Source organism: Xenopus laevis, chromosome 4S (assembly GCF_017654675.1).
Source record: "Xenopus laevis strain J_2021 chromosome 4S, Xenopus_laevis_v10.1, whole genome shotgun sequence".
In the NCBI taxonomy this organism is placed as follows: domain Eukaryota; kingdom Metazoa; phylum Chordata; class Amphibia; order Anura; family Pipidae; genus Xenopus; species Xenopus laevis.
The window spans coordinates 94,711,329-94,734,000 of NC_054378.1; the positions used below are offsets into that span (position 1 = coordinate 94,711,329).

General features: G+C 37.9%; 1 protein-coding gene across 13 annotated transcripts in view; it reads left to right on the forward strand.

Moving 5' to 3' along the window:
- mrtfa.S (myocardin related transcription factor A S homeolog) overlaps positions 1-22,672 on the forward strand; it is a 68,756-nt gene that overhangs the window by 27,371 nt on the left and 18,713 nt on the right. For all 13 annotated transcript variants that reach the window (XM_018259481.2, XM_018259485.2, XM_018259486.2 and 10 more), the window contains 3 exon segments: positions 16,849-16,914; positions 21,503-21,558; positions 22,137-22,212. In XM_018259481.2, the coding sequence (XP_018114970.1) occupies positions 16,849-16,914; positions 21,503-21,558; positions 22,137-22,212 (198 nt within the window).

Here is a 22,672-nt window from a genome sequence, read left to right on the forward strand (position 1 = left end):
TTACTGTGCTAAATTCTGTTTACCTTTTCTGTATGGAAAAAAAATCATAACTGGGTACCCAGAAACTTCACATTAACAATGAATTTAAGGATAAATATACATTTGCTGCAGACAGACAGAATGCAGTAGAACCACAGTGTACCAACCCTGGGTTTTAAGTTTTTCCAACAATTTACATTCCCTTCCCCCATTATCCCCACAGGCATAGATTGAAAATGTATCAGGGTTCTACTGTATTTAAAATTAGAATATAGCAAAGCAAAAGTATTTAACAATTGTGTCAAATGCAAAAGGCAGTTATTGTTTTACTGCTGTAAAAACAATTTAAAGTTTAAGCTCTATAAGTTGTAGTAGTCCAAATAGAACCTTCCATGCTGCTGTGCAACAACTCCGGGCAATGTTGACATTTTGGTAAATGAAATATGTAGGCTGACATACTTTCAGTGCAAATACACAATATATTTTCATAGTGCCCTGTAGTATTTTTTTAATTACTTTCCTCCAACTTTCTCCCAACCTTTCTGCTTTCAAAAGATCTCTTAAAAAACACGTTTTATTGAAGCCTACCCTCACTATGTTTAGCTACCAAATGCAATGCCAAACTCTCCCCTTGCTTATTTCTGATCTTGCCCACTCCCACATCTTGTGTCTCATTACCTTGTCCTTTTAGTTTGTGAAATCTTTTGCACAGGGCCTTCCTCACCTTTTGTACTGGTACTAGTCATTATAACTCTGTATGTTCTACAGTATGTATGTAATTTATGTGATTTCTTTGTACAAACACATTTATTTTACAGCGCTCCGCAATATGTTGGCGCTCTAAAAATACATGGTAATAATAATAATAATAATAATAATAAAGTGAATAAAGTACCCCCTATTGTAAAATTATAATATACAGGTAAATGTATATAGGTTAGTCTAGAGCTTTCTCTTTGCTGTAGAAAAAATGGCTGGTACAAGTTTGGCATAGAGTGATTTTCCAGCGTTTTTTTTTAATTTTTTTAATTGCTTACGGTAGGACAAGTGACATGCAGTGTGCAAGGGGAGAAAGTTCTAGACATTATAAACAACTTCTTTAATGATGTAATTTACAATTTGGTCCCATAGAGAAATAACTTTTTAGCATAATCCTCAGATTATAGATTGATAGAATGTTTATTTATCTTTCAGTCTACAATTCTGCAAGGCGCGGTTGCAGACTTCAGTTAATAGAAGATTAAATTGCAAATTTGAATTTAAAATGCAGCTGTGTATCTACTTGTCTGACACAAACGTATCTATAATATTAATTTGGTTTAATGACCAGATTTAATCTGTATGTAATCTGTAAGGATCACATGAGGCTGGTTGTTGGCATGCACTTATATGCCCTTCCAATCCATTCTCTTATGTGTCTGAACTTGGGTCGACGCAGTGGCTCTATGTGCAGACATACAGTATGTAGCGAATTTCAGCACCAAAATGCATAATCATGCTTTTTATCTCCATAATCTGCTCTGTGTGTCTGCAGTAAGGTTAGCACTATCTATAGCTCTGATGCAGACACTACAGAGAGTGGATCAGAGCAGGAAGGATCTATCCCATTTCCCATGTGGCAGTAGCCTAAATGTGATGTCACACCCTGCAGGATATCGACTCTCCCAAAGAGAAAAAGTGCCTGAAAATACCTTTTAATCCAGAAGAATGGGGATCTCTGCGTCCGCTTAACATGTAAAAATCCCCATTCTTATTAGTATTTTATAAAGCTTTTTCACCTGTGGGAAGGGGGGTTTCCTGCAAGTGACACTGCCCCGCAAAACATGACCCAGACTTAACTGATTAAGTATTGCGTCCATCAATGCTTTTAGGGACACTATTGAGTATCTATTGTGCAACTAGGGCTTGCTCTTTTGCACCTAGGCTGCAGCTCTTGGCATATTTCAGCATTGTTCCCAGTGGTTCAAGCATCGTGGGAGCAATAGTCTATTAACATATGGGGTGGGTCTTTAAAAGCAACAGTGCTCAATAAAATTTTTAGGCCTGTTCAACCCCAGTAGGATTGCCACAAAATGCTTTAATGATCTTTGTCTAGCACCACATCTAAACAATTACTTACATTACTGTGATTTGACTCTACTAGATAACGGCAAGATGACATGGCCGTGGTATGCATATTTAATTAAAGGGGCACACCAACAAAGCAATAAAAGAAAAAAAAAACGAATGTTTCAATGAGTAAAATTCTGTCTTCATTGCTTCTTTTACACTGCACATTTGCTTAATCCTGACTACATATACACTGAAAATGTTAAATTACTTTTAGTATATTGGAACTAGAAATAGCTTCTCTTTAATTGGTCAAATATTGAGTTCCAATCATTTAGATTTGAACCATATAGTTTGGAGCACTGGGAAGTGCAATTGAAGAGATTTGAAATTTTCAGTACTTTACCACAATATATTATCGGCTCATGATATATTGATACAAATCCTCAGTAAATGTTGAAAGGGCCATTACCTTTAGGGCATTTTGGGGAGAATTGTTGCCCGTGATAAAAATGTGCTAACTTGTGGTGATAAATCTCCCAAAAATGCTTTCTCACTGACAATAATGTAAATTGTGGGTGGAAAAACATACACAATGTGGCTACTGCTGACTGTGTGAACCAAATGTGAAAATACTTTCTAAAGAAACTGTTACAATAAAGTACTTTAGTGTCTGCATATTTTGTTTGACAAAGAATAAGTCTTTCAATCACAATTGGAATGTATGTTCACTTTTGCCCATAAGTGCCCAAAATTAATAGCAGTTGTTGTAGTCCGTTCGAACTCAAATACACTTTTAGAAATGCCTGCCAAAATATCAAACATTTTCTGCTTCTGGAAAGCTTGAGTCAAACTCCTCTTACATTACAATTCTCTTTCCTTACACTGAACTTTGTTTTGCAGACACGGCTGCTCTCATACAAGTCATTGATCAGCAACTTTCACCCTCCATATATATTGTGATTCCCTAGTAGGCAGTTAAGGACAAATGGTGTACTTTGTAAAGCAAGGATAAAACACCAGGCATAACACAGGGCAGGACAGTTGCTGGCATAAGTCATATTGGTGTTGTAGTACAGCAGCAGCCTGGTTGTCCAGATAAATGCTTTGTTTTAATTTATAGAAAAAATTGCAAATAAAATATAAAATGAAACCATCTCTACAAATGGGAAAAGTTTTGCAGCCCAGCCCTTGCTTTCTTGGGCCTAACTCCAAAGGTATGTTTATGAGCATGCACACTGCATATGTCAAAAACATAGCTCCTACTCATTATGTCCATTAGAACCACTTTCTTCTTACAGATTTTAAGTTTTTTCCTATCTGATGACCGGGGCTCTAATAATTAACTTTTAAGCAAGTTTGATGACCATTGTGACAGATTTAATAGGTTTGAATTCAGGGCATGTTGGTCAGTTCAGTGGAAACCCCTTCTTTTCTGAGAAAGACAGGCTTCAGAATCTTTAGTAAATGTTTATCTAAAAAAAACACACAAATTACCTGGATATGCTGTGTTGTGTGCTGTAAATAGTTTTGTCATGATTACGTAACCAGTAGGTACTTAGAAGAAATGCTGTTTACCCTCCTTTTTCAGCTCAGAAGGGAAGTGGTAATTTGGTCAGAAAACAAGGGTTATGCTAAAAATTACTCTTTTTACATTTAAAACAAGTATAAAGGAGAGCATTGTATTGATTTATAGGCTGTGGCCACATTAATTCTTCCTGTAAATAGTTTGTGAGTTTTAGTGTTGACACAATCGTTAATTTGGACTTTGAATGGAGACTCTGGCAGATGTCCCAATAGCACATGGAAGTTGAGGATATGCAGTTGTGAGTGATTTTAACATACCAGGTTAGACTGGATTTCCTTGCAGATAAACCTGTGCCCTGGCTCTTTTATTGGTTGAAGAATGTTTTGTTCAAGCATACCACCTTTAGACCTAGGCCTGTATGTATGCTAAGTTTACATAAGTTTTTCTGGAAACCAAAGATCTGTCGCAGGTACTGTCCAAGGAAATGAATCCTGGGAATGCTATAAAAAGATGAATTCTTTACTATTTAAACCACAGCAACTCGAAACCTTTCATGAGTGTAGCAGCAAGTATAAAAAGAAACTCCGTTTAGATGAAGCTTCCCAATCTATTTTTATGGCTGCCTTGTCTCCCAAATACTCTGAGAAGTGGTCTATGCTCTGCCCTTTGAGTCTCTGCAGGGCTATGTTTGAGGTGTATGGTTGTTTCAGGATACAAAACCTGCAAAGATAACTCCCCTTAAAACAAAAATGTGAATGGGGGGAAAAGAACTGCAAGGTCAGAATATAGAATTCAGTTAGAAATTATATATGTAGTATATGTAAATGTAAACTTTCATTATAGTATTTGTAACATTTGCTTATTGTACTTACTTGACATGCTCAGTCTCAATATTAATAACTATTTGTTGTTTATGATGGGCAATTCCCAGAATCTTGTATGTCGGTTTAACATATGGCCAACTACTGGTGAGAATAAAGTTAGATCCTAAGTATTTACCCATTAGAGGAAAAACTGTGCCAGTAATATACAACTCCACTCGCTTCCATTTCTGTTCTTCCAAATCTGGGAGCATCAAACCAACAACATCTTTAATTGCCTCAATACTGCATTTTATGACTCAGTGCTGGAATGATAGAAAATTACGGACTAAAAATATCCACCACAATGTATTATTCCACGCACTAATCTTGTACATCAGCTGTTGGCTGGGGAACTGCAGTTCTCTAAATGCTAGAACAGTGTCAATATGGCAGTTATGTAATCGCACCCATAATGGTACAAATGAAATCTTTTGCAAGCGGGGGCTGACGTGTATGTAGGCAGAGGAATTATATGCTTGTTTTCATTACTCTTCAGGCTGTGGACAACTGACTAATACAGCATTGTATGCTTATTCTTCTTTAGGAGATTAGCCTGCAGAGTTATACATTTTAAAAACCACAACTGGATGGATGTAGATGTAATACAGTGAAACCTCAATTTTACATCCCCTGATTTTAACTTTTCCCTCATTTTACATTGTTGTTTTGGGGTCACACATATATTATTGCATAATACATTTCCCTGATTTTCCACCATTTTTTTCTGGTCGCCTGAAAAAATTTAAACCGGGGTTTCTACTGTATGTAAAATTGTAGAAAATGCTATTTTTCCTTTTCTTCTCAGTTATGTCTCCCACAATTTCTAATATTATAAAATACCGCATCTCACCTTTCCTATGATTCTCCTGCCTGGTGGTGCTGATCCTTCTGGTCGGCACACGTCAGTCACATACATATAGGGGCAGATTCATTAAGGGTCGAATTTCGAAGTTAAAAATACTTCGAAATTCGACCCTCGAATTGAAATCCTTCGACTTCGAATATCGAAGTCGAAGGATTTAGCGCTAATCCTGCGATCGATCGATCGAAGGATTTTTCGTTCGAATCGAACGATTCGAACGATTTTAATCCAACGATCGAAGGAAAATCCTTCGATCAAAAAAAGGTTAGCAAACCTATGGGGACCTTCCCCATAGGCTAACATTGACTTCGGTAGGTTTTATCTGCCGAAGTAGGGGGTCGAAGTTTTTTTTAAAGGGAAAGTACTTCGACTATCGAATGGTCGAATAGTCGAACGATTTTTCGTTCGATTCGTTCGATTTCGTTCGAATTCGAACGAATTTAACCAATTCGATGGTCGAAGTACCCAAAAAATACTTCGAAATTCGAAGTATTTTTCATTCGAATCCTTCACTCGAGCTTAGTGAATTGGCCCCTTAGAGTGTCAGAAAAGAGTCACAAAAACACCAATTTTGTTGCAGGTGGGAAACTTGCCCTTTTTATTGTTAGCACCCGTGCATCAACGTTTCGGGGGGGGGGGGTGAAGGGAAGGGATGATGGGAGGGTGAACCCCCCCGGAACCCCCCCCCCCTCCCGAAACATTAATGCACGGGTGGTGACAATAAAAGGGCAAGCTCCCCACCTGCAACAAAATTGGTGTTTGTGCGACTCTCTTCTGACAATCTATTTGTATCCCACAAATTCTAAGGTTTGGGGCAGACGGGCAGATTCGGGAAGATTTAGTCGCCTCTTCTGCGTGGCAACAATCTCCCCGAACTGCCTTCCGTCTGCCTGCTTGAATGAAGAATTTCCTGCGCTAATGCACTCGCTGCGCTTAGATTTCCGAAGTTGCCACATGAGGAAACTTCGGGCGACTTCGGAAATCGAAGCGCCGCGAGTGCATATGTGCAGCTGATCCTTCATTCAAGCAGGCAGGAGGCAGTTCGGGGAGATTGTCGCCACCCAGAATAGGCGATTAGTCGCCAGACGACTAAATTTGCCTGTCTGCCCAAACCCTTAGACGGGCTTAAAACCAGACCCTCCAGAGGTTTCAAACTGTACAGCTAACCAAACCGTAGATGGGGATGATGAGGGCACCCTCATAGGCTGATAGCTTGATAAGTACTGTAGATAATGACTGCTATGATCATATATTCATAAATCTGTAACATTGTTTTGAGCTAAGGAGCACATGTTTAAGACCTATTAGTTTTGTGCCAAGTTTTCACTGTTATTTGCAGTATAACATTGTATTTTTTTTCAATGTTTGGTTACTTCCCCATAAAATAGGGAAGTCTTAAGTATTATCTTTTACCCCTAAAATAAAGAAACTGAATGTTTTTGCTTAAAACAGAAACGGAATGTTGCCTGTGTTTAAAATGAGACCGTAACATGGGAAGGTCCACAGGAAGAAACATTACTATTATTATTTTCTGTATAAAGCTCCAGCATATTCTGCAGTGTTGTACAATACATGGGTATGTACATCAAGAATACAGATTATATATCAACACTGATTTATTCAGGAGGTGAAGAAGGCCTTACACAACAGTGATTAGCAGATCTGAGGGTCACGGTAGATTGTAAATTAGTATTAAGGTGGCCATAGTTAAGATTTTTTTTTAAAGATCTTTCTGTTTATCATAAAACCAAGCTTATCCTGTAATGATTAAATGTACAATTTGGCAATCCACTAAAAAGACCATTTCAAGGGATATCGTCTAGTTGAAGCTGTCAAAACTGTGGGTAGCTGCCCGCTTGGCCCTGCAAACAATTAGACAATGGAAACATTTCACTGTCAATAAATAGCACGTAAGGAGAGCACTCACCCGAACTCCAGAGAACAGGCTCCGACCAAACAGATTAGGCTGTGCTAACAACGCCGACACGCCTCCGGATAGAGCGTAACAATTTGTATCAATGAAAGTCTTTGATCCACGGAGCACCAAGCCAGGTCGAAGATTAATAAATTTTCATTTTATTGAGGATTAAATATTGTACATGATAGTAAAACACCAACAGTGCATCAAACGCAGTCCATGCTTAACGCGTTTCGTAGCTTCAACGCTACTTCATCAGAAGCATAAACGAACAACTTCCCATAATACCCTTAAATAGTGCAACAAACCCCTTTAGGCTAATTAGAATCATCAATTAAATTAACCCTTAAAAAGGACACCCACAAGTTAAAAACATTCTAGGAAAATGCACTAAATGAAAAGTTTTTTACAAAAATCCACAAAAGGGGTTAAACATGACAAAACATATCACTACCTCCTACAGTTAGAGTAAAAGGGGAGGGAGAGAAAGTACAAATATAAGTACTATAATAAGGCAATATATGATTAGATAAAGTATTAATTTAAACAATGCCAAATATTCTAAGGATATATAAATATACCATTAATAACATTAAATACAAAAGCACGAGAGCTCACACTCCCTATTCAGGCCCCCATAATCCTCAGTGGTTTTCAAATGATATATCCAGAAGGTCTCCAGCCTACTTAATTTGGTTTCATAGTCTCCCCCTCTAACATCTCGCACTGGCTTATCTATGACTTGGAAATCAACCCTTGCATAACCATCATGTTTCTCAACTATATGTTTAGCCACTGCGGATCTAAAATCCTTTCTGTCCACCGCCGACAGATGTTCCAAGAAACGGGTGCTTGCCATACGGGTAGTCTTACCCACATATTGGGATTTGCACTCACATGTAATTAAATATATAACTCCCTTAGACATACAGTTGAAATATCTATTTATCGTATAATTAGCCCCTGTCACGGAACTTGAAAATATTTTAGATGGTGTCACACTCAAACAGGTTTTGCACCTCGTTCTTCCACACTTATATACACCTTTAAATTTAATCCAAGAAGGTTCAGTTTCCCTGGTTTTGGAAGAATATAAGCTTTTAGATATATGTGTGGCTATACTTTTGCCCTTTCTGAAGACAAAACTAGGAGTTTTGCCCAAAGTTTTTCTCAGTACTGGGTCTTGTAATAAGATCCCCCAATGTTTACGCACACTACTCTTAATTGAGTTGGCATCTTTGCTGAAAGTGGTGCAAAAACGCACCTTTGTTTGCGAAGCATCATGTCCTTTTTTGGATTTGGTTTTGGGCTTATAGTGTAGAAGGGTTTCTCTATCTAAACTTACTGCTCTGTCATAGGCATTTTTAATATCTTTAAAAGCGTAGCCCCTCTCTAGGAATCTAACCCAAAGGATCATGGCCTGATCCTGAAAGGCATCCCAGGAGGAACAAATACGTCTCAAACGCATAAATTGTCCCACTGGGATCCCTCTCAGGCAAGATGCTGGATGCCCACTGTCGGCATGCAAGAGGGTATTGCGTGTGATTGGTTTTCGGAAAAGATTGGTTTCCACCTTGCCATCCTGTATGTAAAACATCACATCAAGGAAAGGTAATTCAACAGAATTGGTCTCATGGGTAAATTGAATACCCCTCAGGGTGTGATTACAATAATCAACAAACATGGCTAGGGATAACTCATCTCCCTCCCAAATCCCTATGCAATCATCGATGTATCTATGGACAATATGCCTCTTGAATGGATTATGTTCACTAAAGACAAAAACACGTTCCCACCAGCCCATTACCAAATTAGCATATGTGGGAGAGAAAGAAGCACCCATCGCAGCCCCCCTACATTGAAGGAAGAAGCGGCCATCAAACATAAAATAGTTTGAAAATAATAAAAATTTTACTGCCTCTAAGATGAAATCTATTTGTCTCTGCGGGAACATGTTAGTCAACTGCAACCAAAATTGTATTGCGTGGATTCCCACCTCATGCTCAATTGACGAATATAGGGATACTACATCCATTGAGAACCATCTGTACTTTGAATCCCAAACCAAACTTGACATTTTATTGAGACACATAGTGGTATCTCTCAAATATGTGGGTAACTGTAACACCAAGGGTAATAATAATTGATCTATATATTTGGATAAACCTTCCAAAAGGGATCCAATACCAGCTACTATTGGACGGCCTTTCACATTTACCAGTGTACCAGGGGCGGTAGGAGGAGAACCATCGGGATACCGCACAACGAGATCCAAGGGTTACAACCGGAGGACACGGTGGTAACTCGAAATCTATCTGTTGGGTCTATTGCTGTTGATCTGGGTAATCGAGGAACCGGCGATGAAACGGTAACACTCTCTATTCCTAAAACAGATAATGTTATTAATTTGTCCTCGTATACTCTATCGGAAGATGAACGGTCCTTATTGGCCCGGGGGCTGAATTTTGTTCCAAGGATACACTGTGACTCTTTTTCTACTATTTTGGACCTTAACAAATTTATTAGAACTCTAACCCTTAAAAGGCATTTTTCTCTCATTAATGATAATAAGGCTGATGTATTAACTCAGAGCCCTAATGAGACTGGTGTGGATGCAACTTCAATTGATATAGAGGTTTTGGGGGGTTTAGATGTGAATAAGGAAATGGAAAGTGGTTCTGCTGTTTCAAATGATTTTGATTTTAGGGATTTTGTAACGTTACAAACACTTGATGATTTGAAAAATGAGAATTTTTTGGGTGACAATGTTGATTTGCCAGTAAGACATACAGTTTTAAAAAAGGGTTCGAATTTTTATCCAATGCAATCCAAAAGTTACCATATTGAAATGTTTTATAAATTGGTGCAAAGAGATATTGAAGCTTTGGACTGGAAAAATAAAAATAAAAATTCAGTGAAAAATCGATATAGGCAAGATAAAAATTTGAGCCCTGGTGAACAAAAAGCTTTAAAGAATTTGGGTAAGAATAAAGATTTAATTGTGAAAAATGCCGATAAAGGGGGGGCAGTAGTCGTTCTCGATTCTACTACCTATGAATCAGAAATTTTGCGACAACTGTCAGACAAAGACACTTATAAGAGTTTGGATAATGATCCAACTTTGTTTTTCCAGTCCAAATTAAGAACTTTACTTTTGTCGGCGCTTGATGATGGTGTAATAGATCAGAGAGAATTTGACTTTATCTTTTGTGAGAATCCGGTTTTACCAATTTTTCATGTCCGTCCTAAGGTGCATAAAACACTGGTAAATGTGAAAGGCCGTCCAATAGTAGCTGGTATTGGATCCCTTTTGGAAGGTTTATCCAAATATATAGATCAATTATTATTACCCTTGGTGTTACAGTTACCCACATATTTGAGAGATACCACTATGTGTCTCAATAAAATGTCAAGTTTGGTTTGGGATTCAAAGTACAGATGGTTCTCAATGGATGTAGTATCCCTATATTCGTCAATTGAGCATGAGGTGGGAATCCACGCAATACAATTTTGGTTGCAGTTGACTAACATGTTCCCGCAGAGACAAATAGATTTCATCTTAGAGGCAGTAAAATTTTTATTATTTTCAAACTATTTTATGTTTGATGGTCGCTTCTTCCTTCAATGTAGGGGGGCTGCGATGGGTGCTTCTTTCTCTCCCACATATGCTAATTTGGTAATGGGCTGGTGGGAACGTGTTTTTGTCTTTAGTGAACATAATCCATTCAAGAGGCATATTGTCCAATTCTATAGATACATCGATGATTGCATAGGGATTTGGGAGGGAGATGAGTTATCCCTAGCCATGTTTGTTGATTATTGTAATCACACCCTGAGGGGTATTCAATTTACCCATGAGACCAATTCTGTTGAATTACCTTTCCTTGATGTGATGTTTTACATACAGGATGGCAAGGTGGAAACCAATCTTTTCCGAAAACCAATCACACGCAATACCCTCTTGCATGCCGACAGTGGGCATCCAGCATCTTGCCTGAGAGGGATCCCAGTGGGACAATTTATGCGTTTGAGACGTATTTGTTCCTCCTGGGATGCCTTTCAGGATCAGGCCATGATCCTTTGGGATAGATTCCTAGAGAGGGGCTACGCTTTTAAGATATTAAAAAATGCCTATGACAGAGCAGTAAGTTTAGATAGGGAAACCCTTCTACACTATAAGCCCAAAACCAAATCCAAAAAAGGACATGATGCTTCGCAAACAAAGGTGCGTTTTTGCACCACTTTCAGCAAAGATGCCAACTCAATTAAGAGTAGTGTGCGTAAACATTGGGGGATCTTATTACAAGACCCAGTACTGAGAAAAACTTTGGGCAAAACTCCTAGGGCAAAAGTATAGCCACGCATATATCTAAAAGCTTATATTCTTCCAAAACCAGGGAAACTGAACCTTCTTGGATTAAATTTAAAGGTGTATATAAGTGTGGAAGAACGAGGTGCAAAACCTGTTTGAGTGTGACACCATCTAAAATATTTTCAAGTTCCGTGACAGGGGCTAATTATACGATAAATAGATATTTCAACTGTATGTCTAAGGGAGTTATATATTTAATTACATGTGAGTGCAAATCCCAATATGTGGGTAAGACTACCCGTATGGCAAGCACCCGTTTCTTGGAACATCTGTCGGCGGTGGACAGAAAGGATTTTAGATCCGCAGTGGCTAAACATATAGTTGAGAAACATGATGGTTATGCAAGGGTTGATTTCCAAGTCATAGATAAGCCAGTGCGAGATGTTAGAGGGGGAGACTATGAAACCAAATTAAGTAGGCTGGAGACCTTCTGGATATATCATTTGAAAACCACTGAGGATTATGGGGGCCTGAATAGGGAGTGTGAGCTCTCGTGCTTTTGTATTTAATGTTATTAATGGTATATTTATATATCCTTAGAATATTTGGCATTGTTTTAATTAATACTTTATCTAATCATATATTGCCTTATTATAGTACTTATATTTGTACTTTCTCTCCCTCCCCTTTTACTCTAACTGTAGGAGGTAGTGATATGTTTTGTCATGTTTAACCCCTTTTGTGGATTTTTGTAAAAAACTTTTCATTTAGTGCATTTTCCTAGAATGTTTTTAACTTGTGGGTGTCCTTTTTAAGGGTTAATTTAATTGATGATTCTAATTAGCCTAAAGGGGTTTGTTGCACTATTTAAGGGTATTATGGGAAGTTGTTCGTTTATGCTTCTGATGAAGTAGCGTTGAAGCTACGAAACGCGTTAAGCATGGACTGCGTTTGATGCACTGTTGGTGTTTTACTATCATGTACAATATTTAATCCTCAATAAAATGAAAATTTATTAATCTTCGACCTGGCTTGGTGCTCCGTGGATCAAAGACTTTCATTGAAACATTTCACTGTGAATGATGAAAATTTTCTAATCTGACCGATTTTCTGAACGATGTAGGATGAAAAATTATGATCGTTCCATGCACACTTACCTCACAATAATTTGATGGATTTGTTGGATCACACTAAAATTGGCCATTAGGGAGAAAAAAATCTTAAAGGGCATGTAAAGTCTAAAATAGAATAAGGCTAGATATGCTGTATTTTGTATACTAAACATAAACATGAATTTACTGCACCACAAAGCTTAATCAAACAAATAATTTATGCTTTCAAAGTTGGCTACAGGGGGTCACCATCTTGTAACTTTGTTAAGCATCTTTGCAAGACTAAGACTGTGCACATGCTCAGTGTGGTCTGGGCTGCTTAGGGATCGTCATAAACTATGCTGCTGTTCATAAGTATGATTGTTTCCCTGCTCAGCAGTTAGGGACCATCTGACAATTCCTATCCACAGCAGTAAATGAAGGGAGAATTTCACTGCATACAGTTAGGTTTCTTATAAAAACGGTGCACATTTTTTAATTAAAGTATATTGGAGATAGGTTTCTTTTTCAGTAAAGAAAGTAAAAATGGGATTTTATTTTTTTGCATTTACATGCCCTTTAAAGGGGTTGTTCACCTTTAAATGAACTATTAGTATGATGTAGAGAGTGATATTCTGAGACAAGTTTCAATTGTTTTTTATTATTGGTGTTTTTTTTGTTATTTAGCTTTTTATTCAGCAGCTCTCCAGTTTGCAATTTCAGCCATCTGTCTGGTAGGGTTCCAGTTACCCTAGCAACCATGCATTGATTTGAATAGGAGACTGGAGAGGCCTGAAAAGAAGGATGATTTATAAAAACAATACATTTGTAGTCTTACAGAGCCATTTGAAAGCCAGAAAGAGTCAGAAGAAGGCAAATAATGAATTAACTATAAAAAAAATAATTAATGACAACCAATTGAAAAATTGCTTAGAATTATCCATTCTATAACATACTAAAAGTTAATTTAAAGGTGAACCAACCCTTTAAGGTCTATGGCCACCTTTAGCCAAACTACACACTTCCAGATGAGGTTGATTTACAAATTGCAGAAACCCCTTTTCTAACTCCACCTGAGAAGATTGATGATTCCACCTGCTGGTGGCGCTATAAAATGTAACAACACCTAGAGATACCTAGAGGTATTCTTCTGCAGTTTGTGCTATTGCCCTATTGTAATCTTTCTGGGACATTTAAAGATAGGTCTACAGCAACAAAACATCTAATGCTGAATCAACTAAACCCTCACCCAAAATTCATTACTATGTTGTTACTTTCTTTTCCTTATGCATGGTTCCCATAATGCTGCCACACACTGAATGTACAAAGACAATGAATAGTAGTGATTATAACCATACAATTGTATTTTAAGACCTCCTATGTTATAATTAGAAGTTAGTGAGCAGACACATGATTTATATCCAGATTCTTTTGTGCAGCAGGTCCATTTTAAAAACCTTGGTAATTTCCAGACAAACCAGACTATGTTTCCTGAGAATAATCTGCTAAAATGCTTGCTGAATTGTCATAGGTTTAGAACATGAGTAGGGAAAAGTAAAATCTTTATTGCCAGAGATAGACTATTACTTTATGAAGGTGTTATAAATGTCTTAACAATGCAGAAAACCTTCCCTGTACACATAGCCTTTGGTTCTGTATACTGTTTATGCCTCCGTTTTATTTTAGCGGTCTGGAATGGAAAAATTAAAAAAACTCCCACAATTCCTTGTGGGTCAATTTACCTTACGGTAACGTCACACCTGGAGATTCTGGGGGTTTTAGACTAATCGCCCCTTCTTTGGGCCGACTTTGCAGCGCTTTGTTTTCCGAAGTCGCCGAAGTTGCCTCACGAGAAATTGTGTATGGTGCCCATGTTCTTGTATTATATGTTTTGTTTATTGTGCTTTCTTTCTTTTTCTTTCTCTCTTTCTTTCTTTCTTTCTTTCTTTCTTTCTTTCTTTCTTTCTTTCTTTCTTTCTTTCTTTCTTTCTTTCTTTCTTTCTTTCTTTCTTTCTTATCAATAAGGCAGTGCCCACTTCTTCTCTGGTTTTAGATGGATCTACAAATTAAATGTTTATTTTAATGCTTATCTATGGAAGGCTTACCTCCCTTAACTGTAAACCCTTCCCTCTACTACTATTTTTGCTTCCATTTTAATTTTCTACGATCATCTTCAATGTCGCTGGTCTTTATGCAAGTTTTGTCAACTTAACTGTACAATAATTGAAATTTGTCTGTTGCTTACCCATTTTACACATCTCTCTTTAATCTGCCTTGTTTTGCTTTGTATGGCTTTCTTGCCTAAGTTATGAAGAGAGAGAGAGAGAGAAAGAGAGAGAGAGATTATTGACCAATAGTGTTTTCTAAGCACCAAAGAAAACCCCAATTCAAATGATATATACTGTATATTTTTTTAAATGTTTGCTGGTCCCTTGAAAGTTAAATTTCATGATAGGAATATAGCTATAGTTTGCTTTAGGGTGAAATTTCCCTTTGGGGTACAGCTTAGTCTGTTCAGCAAGTGATTGAAAGGAAAATGTTGGGAAATTTATCTGCCATTTGAACTAGTTCTAATTTAACCCGTGCAAGTGGAAAGATACATACACACAAACTGATAAGCTTGTTCTCTGTTGTAATAATAAGATTGTAGTTGATGTTTGTAATATTTTAGTAGCCCTGGGAAATGGTGGTCCAAATTTCAGAAAATCCCCTTGTTTTGGGTAATAGATTCTATGCCATTAAATGCATGCATCTTTTACATCTGTGAATGTATAGATTCATGACTTCAGAAGTGATAATTGGAGCTCAATAACGTGCTGGCAATGGAAATCTGGCAGATAACCATACCTCCCAGCTGTTCAGTTTTCTGCGAGACAGTCCCAATTTTGACAGCTCAGTCCGCATGTCCTGTGTTTCTTACTGAAATGTTCTGACTTTCTCTTTGATCTCCTGCAGAAATAAAGATGCAAAGTGTCTGAAACTTAATTCAAATAAGTGGCTTTTTGGCAGAGAGCCCAGAACTCTGAGCAGCTGCACTTGGATACTTTTGTAAAAATTTAAGATAATAAAAGACACAAATGTAACTACCGTATATACTCGAGTATAAGCCAAGCCGAGGTACCTAATTTTACCTACGAAAACTGGGAAAACTTATTGACTCGAGTATAAGCCTAGACACAACTACAGCCCTGTCTCCCAGCAGCGCACATTCCGCCAAAGCGACCCCCCCCAGCGATCAACCGGATTTCTTTGCAAAGTTGATGGTGACAGAGAATTGCCAAACGGATTACTGTGTGCATTGTCCCACTGTCCCACTACCATGTGCAGAGGGTGCAGCGACAAATCTCCTCTTCTTCGGGCGTCTAATCTCCCCGAAAAGCCTTCCCGCCGGCTAGAATGTAAATTTCTATTGATCGCTTTGTTTTCCGAAGTTTACTCATGAGGAATAATGAAGCGCTCAGCGTGCCATCTGGCAGGTGATTTGTTTTGTAGCTGGCGGGAAGGCTTTTCAGGGAGATTAGTCGGCCGAAGAAGAGGAGATTTATCGCTGGGCGAATTATCTCCCAGGTAATCTTAGCATGTGTCACCACCCTAATAGGCAATTTCAGTTTCATCAGCAAAACTGTTATATCACATAAAACATGACCCAAAACTTCCAGAAATGTATTCAGTCTTTCATAACCTGCAACATTTTGTAAAATGAATGTGGTAATTAGGGGGGTGTGGCCACAAAATAGGAGTGGTCAAAATTCAACACACTGTTGTTTTTGTCCCTCTTTACAATTTTCAAATGTTTGGAGGTATGGATAACTGCAGTTTATTTAACATTGAAGGCATGAAGTGGACTAGATACTTTCAGTGTCCCGGGTGTTATAGTTGCACTTACACAGTACATTAGTTTGACCCCAACAAAAAGTAGCAAAAGGTGTTACTTGCTGCATTTATGCTTGTAGATGTTTCCTTCTTACTTTGTGGCTTAGTAATAGGTATGTGCTGTTTTTTTGTAAAAGAAATGTGTGTATAAATGAAGTTTCTTTTTTTCTTTATCTCGCACTAAAAGCCTGTCTGCAATTTCCTCTAGCACCCACAGAGACGGAAACTGCAATAGGGGATCCACTTCTGCTATCTCAATGAGGGTGGGGAAGTCACTACACTTATAATATGTAGATGGAAAGCCAGCAACAGGCTGTGGGAGCTGCATCAAAAATATGGTACTATATTGAACATTCTCTTTTTCTTGCTTCAGTTCTGCAGCTCAAGCTCCAGCAGAGGAGGACACGAGAAGAGCTGGTGAATCAAGGAATAATGCCACGTGAGTTTCTATTTGAAGTTCTTTATAGTGTTGCTTGGTATAAAGGTGGGCTGTCTCAAAAGCTCTCACTCAGCAGGCAATATGGTTCTTTGATTGTTTAAGAAATCAAGAGTATATTTATAGCAGTCACATTTGTCACTGCTCAGAATCACGAAGTCTTGTGTTTTTTTAAAAAATGGCTGACTGAAAAGAGTTCAGTGGTTCTGTCAAGCCACATAATTATACTCAATTAGAATCTGAATCGCTTGTGCTATTCTGTTGGTTACATAGGAATTGTAGGGGCTTTTCATGAATCTAAATATTTGTACTTTTTGCCTATTGTTTTAATTGTAAAAACATCTATTTTGTTATTTTAAACGGGGGACACAACGAAACTGAAACTACTCCATGTTTGGTGCTTGCGTAGTGTATACTTATTATATTCCTGGTATGCTGTATATTCCCCACCCCTCATCTTGTGTTTTGTTAGCAGGAAAGCATTATGCAGGGGACTTTTTGTGCACTAGTATTCTAATAATCCACCTAGCAAGGACCAAACAGAGTAGCTTCAATTGCATGTAAACAAACAAAAACACAGTGCTTAGGGTAAGAAGACTCTCTGTGCATGCCTTTACATTTAAAGGAGAAACAAACCCTTAATACAAAAAAAAACCCTACCCCCCTGCCCTACATATTATATTGTGGCCATGGCCTTAGGGTGGTAGCACACGTAGTCCCGAAATGCCTTTCTGACGGCTAGAATGTGAATCGCCAGCGGGATGGCACTTGGATCACTTCAGTTTTCCGAAGTTTCCTTGTGAGACTTCCAAAAATGAAGTGAGCCGAGTGCCATCCCGCTGGCGATTCACATTCTGGCCGGTGGGAAGGCATTTTGGGGAAATTAGTCGCTTGAAGAAGAGGAGATTTGTCGATGGGCAACACTACTTGTGCCACCACCCTTAGAAAGCTAATATGGAAACAGATAAGAGACCAAATTATCTTTGGAGTTCTGAATTTTAAAATAGATTATAAGGAAATGTTAACTCAAATAATATTTTCTAATGAAAGAAAATGTAATTTAGTGTTGTGTTCCAAAATATATTTATTACAAATTTCTAATGGTAATATGTTTTTCTGCTGTGTGGATTCGGACTCTTGAAAACAATGTAGCAGAAACCAACTTTCCCCCAGTCAACGCATGTCCATCAATGTTCTTTCATGTATCTTCACATTAATCATCTGTCTTCTGTTACATTGTTTCAGTAGTCAGAACCAGAATAGCAAGGGGCTTACAGATAGATATAGGTATTTGATCTCCAACCTATTGGGTTTACTTAAAGAAAATGTTCAGTGTAAAAAATAAAAACTGGATAAGTACTGTAGGCTGTGTAAAATGATTTTTCTTTCAATATAGTATGTTAGCAAAAATAGTATAATCTACAATGGCTGGAGTGACTGGATGTCTAACATAATAGCCAGAACACTACTTCCTTACCAGTCTGTAACCAATCAGTGAAGGTAGGGGGGGGGCACATGGGTCATGACTGTTTGCTTTTGAATCTGAGCTGAATGCTAATTCAATTGCAAATTCACTGAACAGTTATGTCCCATGTGCCCCCTCTTAAAGTCACTGACTAACTCAGAGTTAGAGAGCTGAAAAGCAGGAAGTTGTGTTGTATTATGTTAGACATCCAGTCACTCCAGCCTTTATAGATTACATTTTTGGCTAACTTACTATATTACAAACATTTTTTTATTTTGCTTTTTTACCCAGTTTTTATTTTTACACTGAACTGTTCCTTTAATGTATAAATGTTTTTTAGTAGATTTAAAATATAATCTAAATCTAATCTAAGGAATCTAAATTCCTTAATCCCATTTGTTCCGGATAATAGATACCATAAAATTTGCAATTGAAAATATAGAAATGGTGTGTGTGTGTGTGTGTATATATATATATATATAGATAGATAGATAGAGAGATAGAGAGATAGAGAGATAGAGAGATAGAGAGATAGATGTGTGTGTATGTATGTAAATACATATGGGTATGTTTATACGACTGGTCTATTCTTTCTTTCATTCTTTGGAGTACACCAGGTAAATAGAACCTTTCTGCATTGTTCACTGAGGAAACCCAGGGATTTGTTGGTAGATTTAAGTGTTCCCTTTTTCCTGAAACTAAGCTCTACTGGGCCAGGGACTGTTGTGAACGAAGTATGATCTCTAAAGCATTGTGAAAAATGAATGTGCTGTATAGGATGAGAATAATAGTTGTAGTGTATCTTTTGGTGGCAAGTATCTGCTACAAGTCGCTCTGTGTCCAAGTCCGCTGTCCCAGTCGCCGACCTCCCTTTCCAGGCAAGTTGATTCTAAAACACAGGTGTGCCCGTGACTACTGCGGGGGGGGGGGGGCTTCCGGAGGGGGCCACCGGTGGGCCCTGGGCACACCAATCCGACTCTGGCTGTGTGTTTCTCCAGGCCAATTTGCCAGTGGGAAAGCATCTGTAGGAGATTAGGTGCCTGTGCTAGTGGAGATTAATTGCAGGGTGATTAATCCCTAAACACAGGTACAGGAATAGCTGATCCACATATAAAAGTGAAAATGCACATTCACACACTATCTGCTCTGTGTGTGCAGACATAGGCCAAGTGCCAGTCCTGTCGGTGTACTAAAGCTAAAATACGTAATCCCTCCCCCCAACTCTCACTAAATGTATTGCAAAACCATCTTAAATATTTGTAATTGACTTTTCTTGGCTGCTGGTGTGTACAACACAAGGTGCCACCCCCCTTCCCTTTTTAAGGGAAAATGGCTTTATATTGCAAAAGCCAAATGCTGTTGGTTACAAAAGAACAGTAAAAACAAAATGTGCGGTCATCTTTTAACTCGGTTTCCTCCTCCCTTTCATTTATCCAGTCTTGATCTTTTCTGAAATACTGTTTTCCTGTGCCCTGAGGGCAGAGATAGACGGGAAGATTCGGGGAGATTAAGTCGCCCGGCGACTAATGGCCTCTTCTTCGGGCGACTAATCTCCCAGAAAAGCTTTCCTGCCAGGTAGAATCTAAATCGCCAGCGGGATGGCACTCGGAGCACTTTGTTTTCTGAATTTACTTGTCAGGCAACTTTGGAAAACGAAGCGCTCGGAGTGCCATCCTGCCGGCGATTTAGATTCTAGCCGGCAGGAAAGCTTTTTTGGGAGATTCGTTTTTATTTGTACACTGGCAGATATTGTGTGTCGGCATATAAGATTTTCAAACATTATATCGGTAAACAAAATAATGTCTACTATAGTATATAGATATCAGCCAGGATTGTTGGGCAGTCACGTTCACATACACGCAGCAGTACATGCAACCACACAAACACAGAAACATTATTTCTTGCGATTTTATCAGTACTAACGTTAATGTAGCAAGACTGTTTACTCTTATTCATGTGACAGCCGATCTTTTAGTTCATATGGGGTCATTTGCTCTACTAGAGAATCCTATATCTGTAACCTTGTTACCTCCAAGGGAAGCTTGATCTGAAGTCCTACCACCTTTAGCCAGGAAGGCTATGTATCTGTAATGGAAACCCTTGGACAAGAGGAGTAGGTATAGCCATTAAAGGGGATGTTCACCTTTAAATTAACTTTTAGTATGATGTAGAGATTGGTTTTCATTTTTTATTATTTGTGGTTTTTGAGTCATTTAGCTTTTTATTCAGCAGCTCTCCAGTTTGTAATTTCAGCAATCCATTTGCTCATCTCCAAATTACCCTAGCCAACATACACTGATTTGAATAAGCGACTGGAATATAAATAGGAGAGGCCTAAATACAAATATGAGTAATAAAAAGTAGCAATAACTATACATTTGTAGCCTTACAGAGCCTTTGTTTTTAGATACAGTGAGTGACCCCTATTTGAAAGCTTGAAAGAGTCCGAAGAAGAAGAAAGCACATAATTCAAACACTATAATAAATAAATAATGAAGACCAATTGAAAAAATGCTTAGAATAAGCTATTCTATAACATATTAAAACTTAACTTGAATGTGAATCAACCCTTTAATAATTCTATAGTACAGAGTATATGTAGAGTACAGAGTATACAGCTGCAGCACTTATACCCCTAACAATCATGTCACTCAGGCACATATAGTGGCAATCCATGTGTATTCCTAAACCATTTCTGGAAAAGTATCGCCCTACACACCTAAAAAATGTTTAATAAAACCTGCAGCTCACACATAGGAAGTGGTGTGTGTCAGTTATGGGTGTGTGCCTGTGGTTGGTGGAGCTTCTTATTCTCCAGATCTCTCTTCTTTATAGCCATTTTTATACACCATAAATAACTGTACAAAACATTACAATTTTTGCTGCAGTAAAACATACCAGAAACACATTTGTATTGTAATTACTTCTGAACAATATATTTAAGATAATTGAATTAATGTAGCAGTTCTTGGCAACTAAACATTTTCATGTTGTGTGTGAGTGTTGGAGGAACTGCCCTACTTCTAGGAAATGCCAGCAAATGTTTTAAGACTATATATAAGTAACGGATATTTAATATTACATGGTTAAATGAGCTTGTAAAAGTTATTTTGTGTTTTTCTTCAGCTCTGAAGAGTCCTGCAGCTTTTCATGAACAGAGGCGTAGCTTGGAGAGGGCACGGGTAAGTTGAGAGGAGAATCTCCAGGACCAAAATGCTGCACCCATAGATAGATAGATAGATAGATAGATAGATAGTTATTAGTAATGGGCGAATCTGACCTGTGAAACGGCAAAAAAATTCTCCAAATGTATTGTAACATTTTTTTTCTTGATGCACAATAATTTTTTTCACCCATTGAAGTCTATGGGCATCTGTTTCGCAGCCAAACCTGGTGAAAAATTTCACTCATCAATATATATTATAGTTAGTGCTTTAATTGTATTTGTTCCAGGTCTAGCAACCTGCTGATTTTTTGCTAGTGCCTTGTTAACATATCTTATATTACTTCCTTGCTTATCAAAGCATTGTCTAATATTCTATATATGCAATGTATGTATATATATTTATTTCCTTATACAGAGACAAATGTTAGAAGTGGGTGCTTTCACATATTGCTTGAAAGTTACTGTGTAGTTTGTTGATATTCCATTACTCCTATTTACTGGGGCACATTTACAAACAAATGTGCTCAGCATTTTTATCTCTTTGCTTACATTACCATTAAAATCTATTTTTTACTTATTTTTTTGCATTTTTAGACTGAAGACTACCTAAAGCGCAAGATCCGATCCCGACCTGAGCGTGCAGAGCTGGTTAGGATGCACATATTAGAAGGTAGAGCTGTTGATTGTGTCTTTAAAATTTGCCTTACATTGTTTTGTAACCAGGACGATAGAAGATCCTGACAAAAATCACTGTCCTTCCTTATTTAGCCAGCTTTTCTACTGGTAAATGGAAACAACCTATTAAAGCGATACTGTATTCAAAATAATGACCCAAGATAATGTTACATGTCTGAAAGCCCTATGTAATATTCTATAGAGTACTGTAGTTCTGGGAAACTTTCTTTTGGTCAAGTCACTTTTGCAATTACAAGGGGGAAAATATATTTTTTGGTATTAATGTGATTTTATCATCTTATATTCCTCAGAGGCTAGTGGAGCATAGCATAAAGGCCCATTAGGGTCAGATATATTTGAGCTAGATGCACTTGCAAGGTCAGTTAGGCTGAGATTTGGGGTGAAGTGGTGCCCTGAACAAAAGTTGGATCTCCAAAGGGGGTTTGATAACCACT